Source organism: Plecotus auritus, assembly GCF_963455305.1.
Source record: "Plecotus auritus genome assembly, chromosome: 5".
Classification (NCBI taxonomy): domain Eukaryota; kingdom Metazoa; phylum Chordata; class Mammalia; order Chiroptera; family Vespertilionidae; genus Plecotus; species Plecotus auritus.
Window position 1 is genome coordinate 109,417,769 of NC_137776.1, and position 18,215 is coordinate 109,435,983.

At 43.3% G+C, this 18,215-nt stretch overlaps 1 protein-coding gene across 5 annotated transcripts in view; it reads right to left on the reverse strand.

Moving 5' to 3' along the window:
• The window catches only part of AOPEP (aminopeptidase O (putative)), a 356,743-nt gene that overhangs the window by 122,335 nt on the left and 216,193 nt on the right, over positions 1 to 18,215 (reverse strand). For all 5 annotated transcript variants that reach the window (XM_080670042.1, XM_080670039.1, XM_080670043.1 and 2 more), the window contains exons 7-8: positions 6,230 to 6,332; positions 5,197 to 5,304 (exon numbers count right to left, since the gene is read on the reverse strand). In XM_080670042.1, coding sequence (XP_080526168.1) covers positions 5,197 to 5,304; positions 6,230 to 6,332 — 211 coding nt within the window. The remainder of the gene's footprint in view (positions 1 to 5,196; positions 5,305 to 6,229; positions 6,333 to 18,215) is intronic.

Sequence of the window (18,215 nt, forward strand, 5' to 3'; positions counted from 1 at the left end):
ACGCTCTATCCACTGAGCCAAACCGGTCAGGGCTATATGTCAGTTCTTATGCCAGTACCAGGCTGTTTTTTTGTTTGTTTGTTTTAAATCCTCACCGAGGATATTTTTTCATTGCTTATCAGAGAGAGTGGAAGGGAGGGGGAGAGACACAGAGAAAGAAACATGGATGTGAGGGAAACACATTAATTGCTTGCTTTCTGCACACGTCCCGACCAGGGCTGGGGATCAAGCCTACAACCAAGGCTCATGCCCTTGACTGGAATTGAACCTGGGACCCTTTGGTTGGTGGGCAACACTCTATCCACTGAGCCAAAACAGCCAACGCATTACCAGGCTGTTTTGATTACAATGGCTTTATAGTATAGTTTGATATCTCGTATTGTGATTACTCCAACTTTGTGCTTGTTAGGATTTCTGAGGCTAATTGGGGTCTTTTTGTTTCCATATCAATTTTTGGAATATTTGTTCTAGATCTATGAAGTATGCCATTGGTATTTTAATAGGAATTGTGTTGAATCTATAGAATGATGAGTATATGGACATTTTAATGATGCTAATTCTTTGAATCTATGAACATGGTGTATGCTTCCACTTGTTTGTATCTTCCTCTATTTCTTTCTTCAATGTCATACAGTTTTTTATTTCTTCCTTAATCTCATTGGTAATCCATTCATTGCTTAATAACATGCTATTTAACCTCCATGGGTTTGAATCTTTTTTAATTTTTTTATTATAGTTGATTTCTAGTTTCATGCCATTGTGATCCAAGAAGGTGTTTGTGTGTGTGTGTGTGTGTGTGTGTGTGTGTGTGTGTGTGTGTGTTTTAAAACATATTTTTATTGATTTTAGAAGGAAGGGGGAGAGAGAGAGATAGAAACATCAATGATGAGAAAGAATCATTGATAGGCTGCCTCCTGAACACCCCCCTACTAGGGATTGAGCCTGCAACCCAGGCATGTTTCCTTGGTTGAAATCAAACCTGGGACTCTTCAGTCCACAGACCGATGCTCTATCCACTGAGCCAAACCAGCTAGGGCAAAGAAGATGTTTGATATGATTTCAATCTTCTTGAACTTGTAAAGACTATTTTGTGTTCTAACATATGTTCTATCTTTGAGAATGTTTCATGTGCACTTGAGAAGAATATATATTCTGTAGCTTTGGGATGAAATGTTCTATAAATATCAATTAAATCCACCTGATCTAGTGTGTCATTTAAGGTTGCTGTTTCCTTGTTGACTGTCTGGAAGATCTATCCAGTGATGTCAGTGGGTATTAAAGACCCCTACTCTGACTGTATTCCTGTCAATCTCTCCCTTAAAATCCACCAAAAGTTTATATGTATATATAAACTCATGCTTTTTATATATATGTAATGACTTTGTCTCTTTGATGCCCTTTGTTTTAAAGTTCATTTTGTCAGATATGAGTATTGCTACCCAGCCTTTATTTTAATTTGCATGAAATATGTTTTGCTATCCCTTCACTTTCAGCCTGTTTTGAGGTGAGTCTCTTGTAAACAGCATATATATGGGTTATGTTTTCTTATCCATCCAGCTACCCTATGACTTTTGACTGGAGCATTTAATCCACTTACATTTAAGGTTGTCATTGATAGGTATTTATTTATTTATTGCCATTTTTTATTCTTTATGCCTATTTCTTTATCTCTATTTCTCTCTTTCTTCTTCTTACATCTGACTCTTTAACAGTTCTTACAATTCTGGTTTGGTGGTAATAAACTACCTTAGCCTTTTTTTTTTCTTGTTTGGGAAGCTCTTTATTTCACCTTCAATTTTAAATGCTAGCCTTGCTAAATAGAGTAGTCTTGGTTTCAGATCCTTGTCTTTCGTTACTTTGAATATTTCATACCTTTCCCTTTTGGCCTGTAGTGCTTCTGTTGAGAAATCAGCTGACAGACATCCTTATGGGAGCTCCTTTGTAGGTAATTGACTGTCTCTTTCTTGCTGCCTTTAAGATTCTCTCTTTGTCTTTAACCTTTGCCATTTTAACTATGATGTGTCTTGGTGTGGGTATCTTTGAGTTAATCTTGATTGAGACTCTCTGTGGTTCCTGAACATGTGTGACTTTTCCTTTCACTAGGTTAGGGAAGTTTTCTGTCATTATTTTCTCAAACAAGTTCTCTATCTCTGCTCACTTTCTTCTCCCTCTTGTACCACTATGATACAGATGTTGTTACTTTTCATATTATACCAAAGTTCCCTTAAACTATCCTTATGCTTTTCATTTATTTTATAATTTTAAAAAATTATTATTATTTAATCCTCACCTGAGGATATTTTTCCATTGATTTTTAGAAAGAGTGGAAGTGGAATGGATAGACAGAGAGAAATATCAATGTGAGAGATTGGTTGCATAGATTGGTTGCCTCCTGCAATGAGCTCCAACCAGGGCCCAGGCCAGGGAGGAGCCTGCAACGGAGGTATGTGCCCTGGGCCAGAATTGAACCCAGAACCCTTCCTTCTGCAGGCCAACACTCTATCCACTGAGCCAAACCAGCTAGGGCTAGCAATTATTTTTTCTTTTTGTTGCTCTGATTGACTGATTAATTTGCTGATTTCATACTCTGCTTCATCTAACCTACTGTTCATTCCTTCCACTGTATTCTTTAATTCAGATATGTTATTCTTTATTTCCAACTAGTTGTTTTTCATGGTTTCTATGTCCTTTTTCATGCTGTTGAGCATTCTTAAAAACATTACTTTGAACTCTTTTTCTGATAAATTGCTTACCTCCATTTTACTTAGCTCTTTTTCTGAAGATTCCTCCTGTTCTTTCATTTGGGACCTGTTTCTTTTTTTGCCCATTTTTATTTGTTTCTATGTATTAGATAGACTTGCTATGACTCCCAGGCTTGGTAGGGTGGCCTCCTGTAGTGGGTGTTCTCAGAGACACAGTTGTGTAGTCTCCTTGATCTCTTGAGCTGAGTGCTCTAGGAATGTCCCTTGTGTGGGTTATGTTTGCACTCCAGTTCTAATTGGGTCTTGACACCTGTTGCCCCATTTGTAGATAAGCTCGGCCCTTGGGCTGGCTGCCTGTGAGACTCAACCCCAACCATGTCATGCAAACTGTTGCACAGGTGCTGACAGAACAATACAAAACAAAAAACAACATGGAAAAAAAAAAAGCAACCCACCACCACCAACAAAAACAACATTAAAAAAAGAATAAAAAAAGAAAAAAGAGGAAAAGAAGAAATAATAAAAGACAAGAGGCAAAAAAACAACAACACACAAGAACATGAATAGAAAGAAGGAATAAAAAACTTAAAAGAAAAAATAATAAGCCTGAAGGATGGCTGAATTTAAGACAGTCATTAGGGATGTTGGTGCCATCTTCAAAATAGGGAATCAGCCCAGCCAGCATGGCTCAGTGGTTGAGTGTCAACATATGAACCAGGAGGTCGCAGTTTGATTTCCAGTCCAGGCATGTGCCTGGGTTGTGGGCTGGATCCCAGTGTAGAGTGTATAGGAGGCAGACAATTGATGATTCTCTCTCATCATTAATGTTTTTATCTCTCGTTCCCTCTCCTTTCCTCTCTGAAATCAATAAAAATATATTAAAACAGAAACAGGAAATCACTATAAGAGGATCAGAAAGAATTCAGGTCCTCCATATTGAAGCCCAAAAGACCCCTCCGGGCAGGGGTGTCCAGCAGAGGACTAGATAAGCAGTTTTGGAATCACTGGAGAGGTCATGGAGTATAGGTCCCTCTTCTTTGAAGACACACCTAACCTCCTTGTTCTGAAAGCTGTAGATGAGCAGGTTGAGCATGAGGGTCACAGGTTGTGGGAGAGGGACACTACCTGCTTGCTCTCCAGGGAATAGCTGGCCTCGGGTCACAAGTGGATGACCCCACTGTACCATAAAGCTGAATGAGCATGACCAGGTGGGAAGCACACACACATAAAAAAAAAAAAGTAGTAATAAATAAAATATAGAAATAAAATATAGAATAGGAAAAATGGCAAAAAAGAAAAGAGAAAAAAACAGAATAAGTAAAGGAAAGAGAGAAATAAGAGATATAAAAGGAAAAAGAGAAGAAATAAAAGAGAAAAGAAAATATAAAAAAATTTTAAAAAAACAAAAAAGTGGAGTTTGCCCCAGCAGGTTTTGGTGCCTGCTATGAGCACGGTTTTCAGAGTCAGTCCCTGTTTGTTAACTTGCTTATTCCTATGTGCAGCTTGGCCCCACACCCATATAAACTGACAGTCTTTCTCTGATAGTTTTGAGGTCAGGGTGCCCGAGTATTTCAGTGTATCTTGTCAATCGCTTGGTTTATCAAATATATATGGTGCACAAACTGTTTGCCAGTCATGTATTAAGTATTGATCAAATAAAGAGCATGGTATGGCCTTGATGAGCTTATACATAGAATGGAGGAGAAAGAAAAAAAAAAAACCCCAAGTGATTTTAAATGAAAATCTATATATATAAAAGCCTAAGTGACCGAACAACCGGTCGACCAGTCGCTATGACACGCAATGACCACCAGGGGGCAGATGCTCAATGCAGGATCTTCCCCCTGGTGGTCAGTATGCTCCCACAGCCAACCTTCTGCGGTCCCTCCCCCCGAGCCGACTGGCCCCAATGGCCCTGATTGAGGCAGCCAGCCAACTTCCTGTGACCCCTCCCCCTGGCCAGCCAGTCAACATCCCATGGCCCTATTCAGCCCTGAATTGCCGGCTAGGCCAACAGATCCCACCCATACACAAATTTGTGCACCGGGCCTCTAGTATAATGATAATTAGCGGCAATGACAATGAAGGCAATGAAAAAGGCAAAGAGTAGAGATTAGCAGGGTGGATGCAGATCTGATTAGCTGAGGTCACTCTGAGTGTGTAGCATTTGAGCTGAGACAAAAGGATAAGAAGGAGCCAACCTTGCAAAGATCACTGTAAGTAGAGGAACAGCAGGGCTGCTTTTTTTGCTTTTGTTTTTAAGGTCACTTAAGATTTAACTATCCACATCCCTGCGCAGGACAGCTTGGGGTCTCAGATGGTCCCAAAACTACAGGGGGATCACCCTCCCTAAAACAACACTTTCCTATGTCTAATTCATTAACTTCCTATTTTTCCTATTGTATTAAATCATAAATCTTTCCCCCACTTTTTAATATATAATCTAGTCCCCACATGCCACACCTCCACGGACTCACAAGGACTCATATATTACCTGGGAAAGAATCAGCTGCCCATGAAATGTGTGCACAAATTTTCTTAAAAAGGAAAAATAGGTGTCATCTCCAAGTCTTCTGGCAAGGAACCGGAGAAGAAAATAACCCTAGAAGAAAGGAAGTAGAAGAAAAAAGATGCCTATCATGGATTAATCAGAAAAATGCTTACACAGTCAACCCTAGCGTACCCACCAGTGCTCTTTATGCACATCTAGAATGTCCCATGTGATGTGTTCCAGGCTGCCCTTTATATTTTTTATTTTAAATTTATCTTTATTGTTGAAAGCATTACAGATGTCCCCCTTTTTTCCCTCATTGACCCCCTCCACCCGGCTCTCATCCGCTCCCCAGGCCTTCAAAGCGCTATTGTCTGTGTCCATGGGTTATGCACATATGCATATAAATTCTTTGGTTAATCTCTTGCTACCCACCCTCCACCCCCATCCTGCCCTTCCCTCTGAAATACATCAGTCTGTTGCATGCTTCCATGTCTCTGGGTTTATTTTGTTCATCAGTTAATTTTGTTCATTAGATTCCACATATAAGTCAGATCATGTGATATGTGTCTTTCTAGAAATTAAGGACCGACTACTTTGCTTTCAACTCATCTAGGTATTCCCCTTGGTTTACATGAAGCCTGGACATACATCTCAAACCAGAAGGGCCGGGTCCTGACGCCTTTCTCCCTCAGCTATCGGGAAAGGCCTTTCAACTTAAAATGCTTTCTTCTTGCTCCTATCTTCCAGTTGGAACCTGACAACAATTTTAAGATTCTGCTCTTCAAAGCTGACGTGAAGCAGGGAGAAGGGAGGTACAGGGCAGGAAATAGTTCAGGTTCCTTTGATTCATGCATCATTTTTTGGGTATAAAGTGTTTTAATTATTAGACAATCAGTTATCTACCCAGTCAAATGTCATTACAATATTATTGTTTTGTTTAGCTCAACCATGTTATTAATCTTCACTGTTTATGTGTATAATCTAAAAAATGCTATACCATAGTCACTGGCTTCTGACACTTCAATGGGCTTACCTTTAAATAATGAACCTGCATGAAGACCTTCTCTGGATTGAGCCCATGCTTGATGACAGATGATCCTGAGTCACTCACTTGGCCAGTTTTCTCTTTATTGGGTCTAAAATGATGTAGCAAAAGTATAGCACATTCTTAACTAATTAGACCATAATATCGCCTTAGTCTTATTTTTAGAGTTGCTCAACAGTGTCTTAATTCTATTCAATAGTACCAGGTATACGGTAATTTAAAACAGTTTACATTATAAATTCATATACTGAACAAGTAGGGATTTATATTTGGGTTGGCAACCTAAGGTTGGCTATTGGCAATATTTTACATCATCTTATCCAATATTAAAACTTGCCAGACCCTCATGGAATCTAAGCTCCAATATGCATTATTTAAGAACCTGCTTTTCTTTTGGTGTGAATGACGAACTGGGAAATACATTGAAAAATGTAGCTTTGCTTAGAAGAGCAAAGAACTTACATTAAAAAAATTTGTTTTGAAAGTCCAATGTTATCCACTTCTTTTGACTTGCATTTAAGGCTCCTTTAAGAAATATTTGTTTAACAAACTAGCAAGACAGGAGCAAACTCATAGACACAGAGAACAAACTGATGGTTGCCAGATGGGAGTCGGGTTGAGAAACTGGATGAAAAGGTGAAGAGATTAAGAAGTACAACTTGGCAGTTACAAAATAGTTATGGGGATGTAAAGTACAGCTGAGGGAATATAGTCAATAATATTCTAATAACTACATGTTGACAGGTGGGTGCAAGACTTATTGGGGGAATCACTTTGTAAGTTTTATAAATGTCTAACCACTATGCTGTACAGCTGAAGCTAATATAATATTGAATGTCAACTGTAATTGAAAAATTAAAAAAAACTAAAAAAAGAAATATTTGTACTAGGAAGCTGTTTTAGAATCACACACACACACACACACACACACACACACACACACACACACACAAACATTATTGAAGCCATGCTTTTAGAACAGGTAGGGACATTCGCAACCACACACTTCCACCTCCTCATTTCACAAATAAGGGGAGCTGAGGGCTTGTGGCTTGTTTTGATTCATGGTGACATTAGGACTGAAACCAATGTCTCCTTATTATCTATCAGAGTGTTTAAAATATTTTTAAAAATTTCTTTAATAAAAGACAATTGTGTTACAGTGAAGCTTCACCAATTAGCTAAAATTAAAATATGTGACAAGGTATTTGCAGCTTTTTGCTGTCCGAAAACCAGTCCCTTGTTGGATGAACACTGAAGAGTATGTATTGGGTGAGTGACTGGGAAGCATGGGCTGATGAGAGGATGAGCATATCAGAAAGGCCAGTGGCTATTTTCAACAGATAGTTTGCATAAGTACCAGGGACATGGCCATTGGAATCTAAAAGAACCGGTGTTGAGTTGCAACCCTACTTCTTAAACCTGTTTCTCACTAACAGGTTAGTTAAATTCTCTAATCTTTAATTTATTCACTTGCAAAATGCAAATAATCCTATGTATCTCCCCAGTTCCTATGGGGAATAATTGAAATAATATATGCAAAATCCCCAGTAAGGGCTAGGGCTACATAAATTACTCAACAAACTTAATAAAATATCATAAATTTGTTAGCCATAAATATTGCTAAATTCAAGGATGGCCATCCATGTTAGAGGCAATTGGTTAGGCTGTTCTTTCACTTAATGCCACATGTCCACAGACATAACATGTAAGGATGCGGGCCTAAATGGAAGCGTCCAGGATGGGCCAGCTTGCCAAGCCAATCACTTTGCAGCGTGCTCTAGCTGCCACGCACAGAACATCCCATTAGGTCTCTGCCGGAGATTTCAGCACATTATCCCAGCAGACACAGGCCTGGGACCAGCAGATACCTCAAGAGAAGCCAACCACCAGCCACTAGAGCAAATTGCATAGTTTCCATTTTTCTACTCGATCCCTGACTTATCTACATGCCTATACTTGCAGGAAGAGTTAGTCCCTTTCATCTTCATTTAAGACTCCGTTGAAAAGCATCAGCTTTATTCTTGTTCTCAAGTTTGTCCTGGGTGGAGCGTTCTATAAAGAAAAACCACACTGGCTTTGAGAGGGAAAGCACAGCCAGCCTTGCAGGGAGGAAGGCTTCTCAGAACCTGAATTCAAACCAGTTTTCCCAGCCCCAGGAGAGCCAGAGTTGCTGTGAGTTTAAGTCCCTGAGCTCTGCATGAGACTAGAAGGGCTGGGGCACCGAAGACAGACATAAATCTCTGTGGGGAACGTTGGCTTCCAGGTTCCTAAAGATGCTTTCAGTTGCTTTTTTTCCCCTTTGCCTAAAAATGTCCTTCCAAAAACCATCCCTCTCATTCTCTTCTTCCACCCTCTCCAAACGAAGAAGTGCTCAACAAAATTCTTTTATGCTGACAGCATCCAAGGCAAACGCACGAGTCCCCAGGAGATTCCTTTTAAAGTGGATGTGGCGCTGGGGGGAGCAGTGCCAGGCAAGCCGTGGCATTCTGAGGCAAAGATGCTCCGTGAGCGGGAAAGGGCTGACTTCCCAGAATGCCGCTTATCCCCGGTCTGTTCAGACAGACAATGCACAGAGAGGACGTGGGAACCCATGACGAATGCAGCCCCACTTCGTGTAAGAACAGTGACTCTCACAAGTGAGTGAATGGAGTCACAGCACAGCTGTCTCCCCAGCCCCAGCTTTCATTCTCCGCAGTTTCAGTGGCCTGCAGTCAACCAAGGACCAAAAATATTAAATTAAAAATTCCATAAACAACTTGTAAGTTGTAACTTGCATGCCATTGAGCAGCTTGATGAAATCTCACGCCTTCCCCCTGGGTCATGCCTGGGATATGAATCACTGCTTTGTCCAGCACATCCACATGATTATGCGCTCCCTGCCTGTTAGTCACGTGGGAGCCTTCTCCATGATCAGATCAACTGTTCGGGTATCACAGTGCTTCCGTTTGTCACCCTTATTTTACTTTATTATGGCCCCAAAGCACAAGAGTAATGTTGCTGGCAATTCAGATATGCCTGAGAGAAGCCAGAAAGGGCTTCCATTAAGTGTATGTCTAGAAAAAAACATAGTATGTGTCGGGTTCGGTACTACCCCTGCTTTCAGGCATCCACTGGGGGTCTTGGAACAATGGGGTGGGGAGGGAGAAACTACTGTACATACAAATGCACAATTCTACTTAGATGGAGTCAAAGAACAAGCAAACCAAAACCCCCGGGGTTAGAGATCAGAGGAATGGTTCCGTTTGGGCAGGAGTACTGACAGGCGGAAGAGGGAGATTTCTGGGGTCCTGGGAGTGTTCCAAATAGTAGTCAGAGTGTTGCTTGCAAGAGGATAAATAGTAAAACTCTACTGAGCCACTTCAGTGTGTGTGTGTATGTGTGTGTTATAGTTTAATTAAAAGGTTAAGAAAAACAGATGCACATGGAACTATATATTTTGTGAAAACAAAAGGGAATCAGTCTAGAAAAGGGCTTTGCTGTTCACGTGCCATGAACAGGTGACCAGGATTAACTAAGCCCTCTAACCTGACGACCCAAGAGGCAGGAAGAACTGTGGCAAATACAACTGGCTCAGGCTACCCCCACGTTCACCCACCTTCTTCCCCGCCACTTATCCGATCAAATCTGAAAAGTTAAATGCTCACTTTCCAAGTCCCTGCAGCTACAAATGGTCAGAAGACATGGTCCAGGCCAGTGAGACAAAAGCAGAAATCTGCTGTGGTTGGAAGCAGGGCTCTGGGGTAGCTTTTGCTTTCTTTACAAAAGGGGGAGTCCCTAGTACTGTACCCCTCCCCCGAGTCATGGTAGATGGAGTGCAGCAGCCACCTTGCAGCCATGAAGCGGCAAATCAAGACACTCTGGAGACCAGAATGAGTGAAAGGCAAGTGGCCCTTGATGGTGCCATTCGGCTGCTGGCCGCCCGTGACTGCCGGCCTTCAAACTTCTTGCCGTGTGAGAAAAATAACCCCCATGTGTTTAAGTTGGTATTGCTCACTATTCTAGTAATTGTAGGTAGATTTATCTCTAATAGATGGAGAACCAAACTAATATTAACCTCTACCATTTCCTGGAACTCCCTGTGCCAGGTACTCTGCCAAGCTCTTCTTATGCATCACGTCCTTCTACCCTCTCAAGAACCTGATGGCACAGGTACTGTGATTATGCCATTTAAAAGCGGAGAGGAGTGAGGCCTGGACATACCACAAAACCAGTTAGTGGCAGACCTGAGGCTGGATCCAAGGCCCTTGGAACACCGGTCTCTGCTGCATTCTGGGGCCTCATCAAGATCCAGTCCCCATCTTGGTTGTGCCAGATACTAAGTGGAGAGCCTCAGGCATGTTTCTTACCCTCCCTGAGCTCAGTTTCCTCACCCGTAGAGTGTGATGGCCCTGGCCGGTTTCCTCAGTGGTTAGAGTGTTGGCCCTTGCACCAAAGGGTCTAAGGTTTGATTTCTGGTCAAGGGCATGTACCTCAGTTTCACGTTTGATTCCTAGCCACAGTCGGGGTGCATGCAGGAGGCAACCAGTCACTTTGTCTCTCTCACATCGATGATTTTCTCTCTCTCTCTCCCCCTCCCCCTTCACTCTCTCTAAGATCAATGGAAAAAATATCCTTGGTGAGGATTAAAAATCATAATACTAATAAAAAGAATGTGACGAGACTCAGGTAATATAAATAAAAGCACTCTGTAAATGTGACTGTGCTAGGCACTTCTCAGACATGACATGCCAGTGTTTATTTTGGCTAGAATACAAGGAATGCAAGAGATCAAGTTACGAAGGTCGTTTGGGCTGAAATGCCCTTGGTTTCTGCTGTACCTGGCACCAAACACAACAACTGAGATTAGCATGACCTGCCCTGCCCACCTCCTTCCCTTTCTGCTGCTCTCCCAGCAGCAGTGTGGTCATCTCAGGCGTGGGACAGTGACACTTGATACAGTGATTTGATCTGGAAGCATGCCTCCTGAAGAAAGGACTGATTCTGCAGGACTATCACCAAGGGTCCGGACACCCGCTGCTGCGCCACAGCCCAGAGGCGCTGTCAGGCAGTGTTCTCAATCTCACACTCCTTGGCGAAGATCATCCTCTATAAACTCACACTGCAGTGCTGGGCCAGGGATTAAGCAACCAGAAATGAGACAGGAAGGGATCAATCAGCATTTCAACATCCCCGTCCGCATATCAGATGCAGCTGCCCCACAAGGTGTGACTGTTGGGGAGCAGGGCCTCACTCACCCACAATCATGGAGGAAATTGAAACTACCTTTGTGTAGACACTGGCCTCGGGGTACTCATCTGAGCCCCAAATGTATAAGCGAGACCTACAGGGGAAGCAGCATTACATATTGGTTAGGAGTTTGGGCAAGAATCTTAACTCTGAAGTGCCACATAATCTTTCTTTTTAAAAAACAGTTCTATTTTTATTGTTGAAAGTATTACAGATGCCCCCCTTTTTTCCCATTGACTTCCTCCACCCTGCCCCCGCCCCCCGCCTTCATCACACTATTGTCTGTGTGCATGGGCTATGCATATATGCATATAAATTCAGCAGTTAATCTCTCTCCACCCACCCTCCCCGCCTTCCCTCTGAGATTCTGCAGTCTGTTCCATGCTTCTATGTTTTGGAATCTATTTTGTTCATCAGTTTACTTTGTTCATTAGATTCCACATATGAGTGAGATCATGTGATGCTTTTTTTTTTAGAGTTGCACAGTATTCCATTGTGTAAATGTACCCCAGCTTTTTTTTATCCACTGGTGGGCACTTGGGCTGTTTCCTGATTTTAGCTATTGTAAATTGCACTGCTATGAACATAGGGGTGCATATATACTTTCTGATTGGTGTTTCTGGCTTCTTAGGATATATTCCTAGAAGTGAGATCACTGGGTCAAATGGCACTTCCATTTTCAATTTTTTGAGGCAACTCCATACTGTTCTCCACAGTGGCTGCACCAGTCTGCATTCCCACCAGCAGTGCATGAGAGTTCCCTTTTCTCCGCATCCTCCCCAGCACTTGTCGTTTGTTGATTTACTGATGGGAGTCATTCTGGCTGATGTGAGGTGGTACCTCACTATCATTTTAATTTGCATCTCTCTGATGATCAGTGACATTCAGCATTTTTCCATATGTCTCTGGCCATTTGTATGCCCCCCCTTTTTTTTTCTTAAAGCCTCACTAGAGGACATTTTTTCCCCATTGATTTCTAGAGAGAGTGGAAGGGAGAGAGGAGGGGGGAGAGAGAAACATCAATGTGAGAGAGACACATTGATTGGTTGCCTCCTGCCTGCGCTCCTACTAGGGCTGAGAACCTGCAACTGAGGTACATGCCCTTGATCGGGAATCTAACCAGGGAATCTTCGGTCCGCAGGCCAACGCTATAACTACTGAGTTATACCAATCAGGCCTATATGTCCTCTTTAGATAAGTGTTTATTTAGGCCCTCTGCCCGTTTTTAAATTGGATTGTCTTTCTTTTGTTGAGTTGTATGAGTACTTTATATATTTTGGACATTAACCCCTTATAAGATGTATTATTGGCAAATATGTTCTCCCATACAGTGGGCTCCCTTTGCATTTTGATGGCGGTTTCTTTCCCTGTGCAGAAGGAGCTTTTTAGTTTAATGTAGTCCCATCTGTTTATTTTTTCCTTTGTTTCTCTTGCCCTAAGTGTTGTATCAGTGAAAATTCTGCTACATGAGCTACTTGATATTTTGCTGCCTACATTTTCTTCTAGGATTTTTATGGTTTCATGACTTACATTTAAGTCTTTTATCCTTTGTATGTTTATTATTGTGTATAGTGTAAGTTGGTGGACTAGTTTCATTTTTTGCATGTACCTGCCCAATTCTCCCAATACCATTTATTGAAGAGACTGTCTTTACTCCATTGTGTGCTCTTGCCTCCTTTATCAAATGTTAACTGAGCATAATAATGGCTTGGCGAGACCCCCAATTTTGAACGTAATCTCTTTAAGGGTTGGTCTTGAAGCCTGCTCCATGCCACATCATCATCAGAAAACAAATCAAAAGAACAAACAAACTTTAGGGGTTGCATAAAGTTCCAGTAAGCTAGATCTGGGCACATTCCTTACATACATACCCCACAGTCCACACCATTCAGTGAAGAAATTGCTAAAATTCTGGGTTAAAAATGGAGGCAGAATCATGGAAAGTGCGGGAATTTTAGACCTTTCATTTGTTTTAACAACTATTTTTTCTATCTAAAATGTATGCCTGATGAACGATGGCCACCGACTTGCTTTCGGACGGTACTTGCAGAGCACTGGGCCCAGGGGCACACCTGTAAGTAAGGAAGCTGAACGGCATCAAACCGTGCTTGGAACAGTGTTTGGAGCATGGGAAACCCTTGGTGCGTGTTACTAAGAAGAAAAATGTATGGGAGTTGGAATGGTAAGACTGCCATGAGAAGGTGTCTGATACTGAGTTTATAAAAGAAACATGGTATATGAGACCTTTAGAAGCTGAAGGTCTCAGGCTCTTTTATAAACTCAGTATCAGGAGGTGTCTGATACTGAGTTTATAAAAGAAACATGGTATATGAGACCTTTAGAAGCTGAAGGTCTCAGGCTCTTCTAAACTCAGGCAGGCCTGGTACCCAAACTGTGTGCTCTGCGCTGGATTGGCAGCTGTCCAGCAGAAGGGTGTCCCCACCAGGGACCATGGTCCTATGGCAGGCACAGCAGGATATCACTGGGTGCTGGAAAGGCAGCTGCTAAAGCGATACCAGTCAGAAGGAGGCATCTCTCCAAGGAGTAGGAGGACAGCCAGGAGGGTATATTCTGTCCCCGACAGTGAAGGAACCAGTGGTCTGTACCGATGGGAGGAGAGGTCCGCTGCTGAAGAGTGGTGATAAGGAAAGATACTGCAGATCATGTGGAAAACATGAGCAAACTCTGCAAATTCTGATAAGCAGGGTAGGAAAATAAAAGATGAAACTTAGAAAAGCAGGAAGTAATGGGCATCGACACAAAACCAAAAGAGCCCTCAGGTTTTAAACAGCCATAAATCAGAAATTCCTCTCTAAGAAACAGAACTGCAAACAGAGAAAACCCAAGGGATAGGTTAATACAATGGTCTGAGTAGTACATCACCACCTTCAACACAGCAAGAGAAAATCAGACACGTTTTCCGAGGAGACAAAGAAAACGGGGAGTGAAGACACCAGTAGGACCTTGCAGGAGGTTCCTGATAAGGTGATTTTCAAAAGACACGTGCAAAAGATGAAAGGGAATGCTGGGAAAGAAAACAACCAACGCTAAATCCAACATCCAGGAAGCCGTAAAATTGTTGCCAGGACAGCAAAGATTCCGAAGGAGCCGATGCTAATGGAGAAGACCCAGGGCATGGAAAGGGCTTTAGAAGTAATATCTGAGCTGAAGGAAGACCAGGTGCTAAGAGGTGACAGAACGAACAGAACTATTTACTCCCACTTTGCTCCAACTTTGTAGCCAGGGAGGCAGATCTTCAGAGTGTGAGTGGTAGAGCAAGCACTGTTATGCGGGAAGTCTGCTCTGTGTCCAGAGAGTGATGCTCAGTGCAGATGGTGAGGGCTCCTTCACTTCATCCTTAGAGGAGTCTGACCCCAGGCTCAGGCGAGGGACACGACACAGCGCGGAACGCTTCCCCCTGCGATCACAGGCCCCGGGGGATCAAATCACGGAGATGGGACAGGGCTGATGGAGAGACACACCCATACTATGATGTGTAAAGGAAGAAGGGATGGGGAGAGGGAGGCAATCCATGACTTGGTTATTGAACAGAGTCTGAGAAGAGAACATGATTAACTACAGGAGTTAGCACAGGACCTGGGCCTCTGCCAGAAATTCACTGTGGGCATCAGGCGTCCTGGCTTCTACAAGGCAGCCAGCAGATGGATGTGGTGGTGAGTGCATGGTGTTGCTTCATGGCTTTATAGAAGGTAAAGAACAGAACCCCAAGGCTGTTGATTAATGACTTGCTATAACCTGAGGGTTGTGTCCAAGGAATGAAGACTTATTGGCTTAACAGATTTGCATAAGAGTCTAGGCTAGGAGTCTCCTTGTTGGTTGATGGACAGCATCCATCTTCAAGAATAGAAACCACAGGCTTCAATAGTCAATGAGGACAGAGAAGTTTTTAAAATTAAGCATTTACCTATGAAAAATATTTAGTTTATTAATTGTCTGTAAGCTCAACATGCAGCAAGAGGTGACAATGTGGCTTCCAAAACAACCAACAGGATGGTAGGTGGGATGAGGGCAAGTGGGTGTGAGGGGAGGCTGTGGGGAGGGTCAGACAGAGTGGAGAGAGCCAGACTCCTCTGCTTTCATCCCACTCTGCCACTCTCTAGCTGTGGGAACATGCCAACCACCTCATGCATCTCTCCTCAGCTGTCCTGGGAAGGAAGATGTACTAGTACCTGTCTCACGGGGCCATTGTAAGGATCAAACGAGATTCTCTCTCTCCGTGCTTGGAACAGTGTTTGGAGCATGGGAAACCCTTGGTGCGTGTTACTAAGAAGAAAAATGTATGGGAGTTGGAATGGTAAGACTGCCATGAGAAGGTGTCTGATACTGAGTTTATAAAAGAAACATGGTATATGAGTTAATAACAAGATGTGGTGTATATGATATGCAAATATCACATACATACAATGGAATATTACTCAGCCATAAAAAGATGAAATATTGCCATTTGTGACATCATGGATGGACCTTGAGGGTGTCATGCAAGTGCATCCAACCTAATTAGTGCTTGTCCTTGCTTTTCTGACTATACAGAGAAAGGCAGCAGCCAGGGTCCCCGTGCGTTCTGCTCAGGCACAACCTCAAACAGAGCGCTGTGCTCAGTTCAGGTGTCACAGTCAGAGAAAGCTAGTCAACACAGAGGACAACAAAGGACCACGCCTGGAAGGCAAACCTTTTCCCAACTGCAGTGGTTGTGATGAATTTATCAAAACTGGGATCTGGTGGCCAGCAAAGGATGACCTTCAGATATGTGGATGGTTTGTGAGCAAGAGGTGAGTCTGTACAGTGCGGAAGGTCGGGCCGAGAGGACGGCGGATCTCGGCCGAGGCAGGCCTGGGTCTGAGGAAGACCTGAGAGGACTCTTTCCACGGGGCCGCTCCTCGAGGGAGCAGAGGCCGCGGCAGGGAACCCTTGGGCAGAGCTGGCATCTGTCTGTCAGGGGCACGGGAGGTGAAGCAAAATCACTTTTTAAGCCCTTTTGGAGCCTAGTTCTCTATGATACGAAGGTGAAGCAGCTGGGACCTGTGCAAGCGGCAGTGTTTGAAAGTAAACTCGAAGTCATCCCACAGCAGTTATTTAGAAGTAAGTAAAATTTAGAAGTAAGTTATTTAGAAGTAAGTAAAATGCCCGCGGCCTGGGCCTCATAAGTCAGCACAAAGGGTGATTTTGATTAAAAGAAAACACAGCACAAAACCTAAACCCTAAATTAATTAGAGGAACCGTCACTGAATTTTACTCAACCACATGTATTTGGGGAGAGGTTTAGCCTAAGGGCACAGGAGCCAAGCACTGCAGGGTGCTGCCTCCTGGGAGAGGGTGTGGAGGAGAGGTGCCTGGTCCGGGTCCTTGTCAGCCAGCTTCAAAGGGCCCCTCACTCTTGTCAGGGCCAATGTGGTCATAATAAAACACAGGCTGTCCGAACACAGGAAAACAGAAAACCTGAAAACTACAGGAAGCAAAAGAGAAAAGTGGGAAATTTTTTTGGTACTGCATCAAAACCCCATGACTTCAATCCAGAAACAGGCCAATGGGACAAACACCAGCTTCCTTTTCCATGGGAAGCGAGAAGCACGTTTTGAACCCCAACAGCATGTGCGTGCTCTGTGCGGAGATCTGTGAGCCGAGATAAGGGACTTGTCGGCGGGGCGGGGGGGGGGCGGGGGAGGATGGGGGTGGCTATGGAGCTAAGGAAGGCCTTCCTTCCTCAGTCTGAAGCCCAACACACACAGGGCGAGAGGCTGGGAGAGCAGCGTGCCCTCTTCTTGGTCCTGTGGGCAACTGTGTGCTATTTCTACTATTTCGTCTTATGATTAACACGCTGTCCACTAACAGGAAGTGTAAGACTGTTCGCCACAGCAGTGTTTGTAAAAGCAAAAAACCAGAAATGACCAGATGTCCAGTGGTTAACAAATGGTTAGAAAGTTAGCTGTGGCCCTAACTGGCTTGGCTCAGTGGATAGAGCGTCAGCCTGCGGACTGAAAGGTCCAGGTTCGATTCCAGTCAAGGGCATGTACCTTGGTTGCGGGCACATTCCCAGTAGGAGGTGTGCAGGAGGCAGCTGATTGATGTTTCTCTCCCATTGATGTTTCTAACTCTCTATCCCTTTCCCTTCCTCTCTGTAAAAAATCAATAAAATATATTTTTTAAAAAAAGAAAGTTAGTTGTGAAATGTTCTCATCCTGGGTATTCTGCATCAGTTTAAGAAAACAGACCTACGCGTGTCTGTGACAGAACAACACTCGGGATTATATTAAGAGGAAAGTGGATTTTAACACGTTAGCAGGATAGTCTTCTTTCATGTCTTTGCAACAGGTCCAGACAAATACTTATACCAGCTTCCGTCAGCCATTCTGGATCAAAACCATTGGCCCAAACACAAATTAATCGGGGCAGGAGGGTGGGCAGGTGACTACTCTGTAGAACGAGGTGGAAGGAGGTTACCTGAGAAACCCGCACTGCACGCGAGTGCTTCTGAAAGGGAGCCTGAGGCCGCTGAGCCAGGGCTGTGACGTGCACAGTGTTAGGATTGCCGAGTGCACGACACAGCCAAGAGGATGGGCAGTGAGAAGGAGCCATTAGGGACTGGCTTAAGCATGTGCATTAGTTTCTTAGAAAAACCTATCAAGTGCAACACAGGGCAGCAACACAGATGTACATATACTTATAAAATCTTTATTTTCAGAAAGATTCGCAGGACAATGCTAGCAGGGACATCTTAGGTAGGAAT